We start from the raw sequence: 1,197 nt of genomic DNA on the forward strand, positions 1-1,197 counted from the left end.
CTCCCTCCCTCCCTCTCAACATATCCTCGGGTGAGCATTAAAAAGAAAAAAAGATCATTGTAAGCACCTCCTCAATATTAACTATCATATTAGCTAAGGTCATAACGGCAGGTACTCTTATTAAGCAAAACAGAAATAAAAATGGTTACCCAGTTTTTTGGAATATGCATCCAGTTTGTAGGCTGCCTGTTCAAGAGCTGCTACTTGCTCCTCAATTACATTGATTTGATCCAGATAAGGCTGTAGTTCAGCATCTTTGAAAACAAAGACAGGCCACATGTTTCTATGGCTTCAACAAGTGGAATAGAAAAGAGTGAAAATGTAAGAGTGCTAATGTCTCTCCAGCTCTGCCTAAGGCACACAAGGTGGGATGACATGATTCTGATGACAAACGCTTTAGAAGACAGTAGCTAGCTGATCAGGCATGACTGTGACCTACACAAAACAAGTCTCTCTCATCCATTAACTTTGTCTCTGAAATTCCTTATTCTACAAGCAATCTTTCCATTACAGATTCCATATCTTGGGGACTCCCAGACCAGGAAAGAGACAGGGAACACAAATATAAGCTAATGGGAAAAATATAGTCTACCGTCTAAATGAGCATTTTCCATTGATAGATGTTCTGGTTTTCTGTTCATAAGAGTAATCCTTTATGGATTTCATTGTTAAATCAATTCACTGATTTCATTGTTAAATCAGAATCTGGCCACCCTTTCTTTTCCCCATCCCTTTTCAGGAATAAACTGATCAAATCAAGATTCAGAAGCAGAAATAACCATACCACCAAAACATGCTGCTCCTCAGAATGGAAGAAATGCACCTTAACTTTGTAATTCACTTAGAAAATGAGCTCCCTGAGTACAGAGGCCATGTTCCATCTCCTTCTCCATGGCCCCAAGCATAACAGAACATTTATTACAAATGTGTAATTATAAAAATTATTACTTACACTTCTGGTTTAAGTCCTTTAGGTTTCTACTAATGTTTATAGCAATATCTTTCATTTCAAGATACTTCAGGCTGGTTAATTTATTCATATTTTCCAGGAGCTTATAGTCTTCGCTGGTGGCTTTAAAACAAACAGAAGATATAATGCCTTTAATATTTGTCTTGGATAATTGGAATGTGGAATTAGAGGCCAACTGGTAGTTCAAGGCAGGATCTAGGGCAGTGATGGCGAACCTTTTGAGCTCG

At 38.0% G+C, this 1,197-nt stretch overlaps 1 protein-coding gene across 1 annotated transcript; it reads right to left on the reverse strand.

The window, feature by feature from the left end:
• Nucleotides 1-22: 22 nt before the first annotated feature.
• LOC102255319 (biogenesis of lysosome-related organelles complex 1 subunit 2-like) lies at nucleotides 23-1,184 on the reverse strand (the record flags this gene model as incomplete). Its single annotated transcript, XM_005852935.2, has 2 exons — nucleotides 23-254; nucleotides 953-1,184. Coding segments are annotated over 2 exons (366 nt in total), but the record flags the coding sequence as incomplete, so codon positions are not given.
• Nucleotides 1,185-1,197: the final 13 nt, after the last annotated feature.

This window comes from Myotis brandtii, unplaced genomic scaffold, assembly GCF_000412655.1.
Source record: "Myotis brandtii unplaced genomic scaffold, ASM41265v1 C42226826, whole genome shotgun sequence".
Lineage (NCBI taxonomy): Eukaryota > Metazoa > Chordata > Mammalia > Chiroptera > Vespertilionidae > Myotis > Myotis brandtii.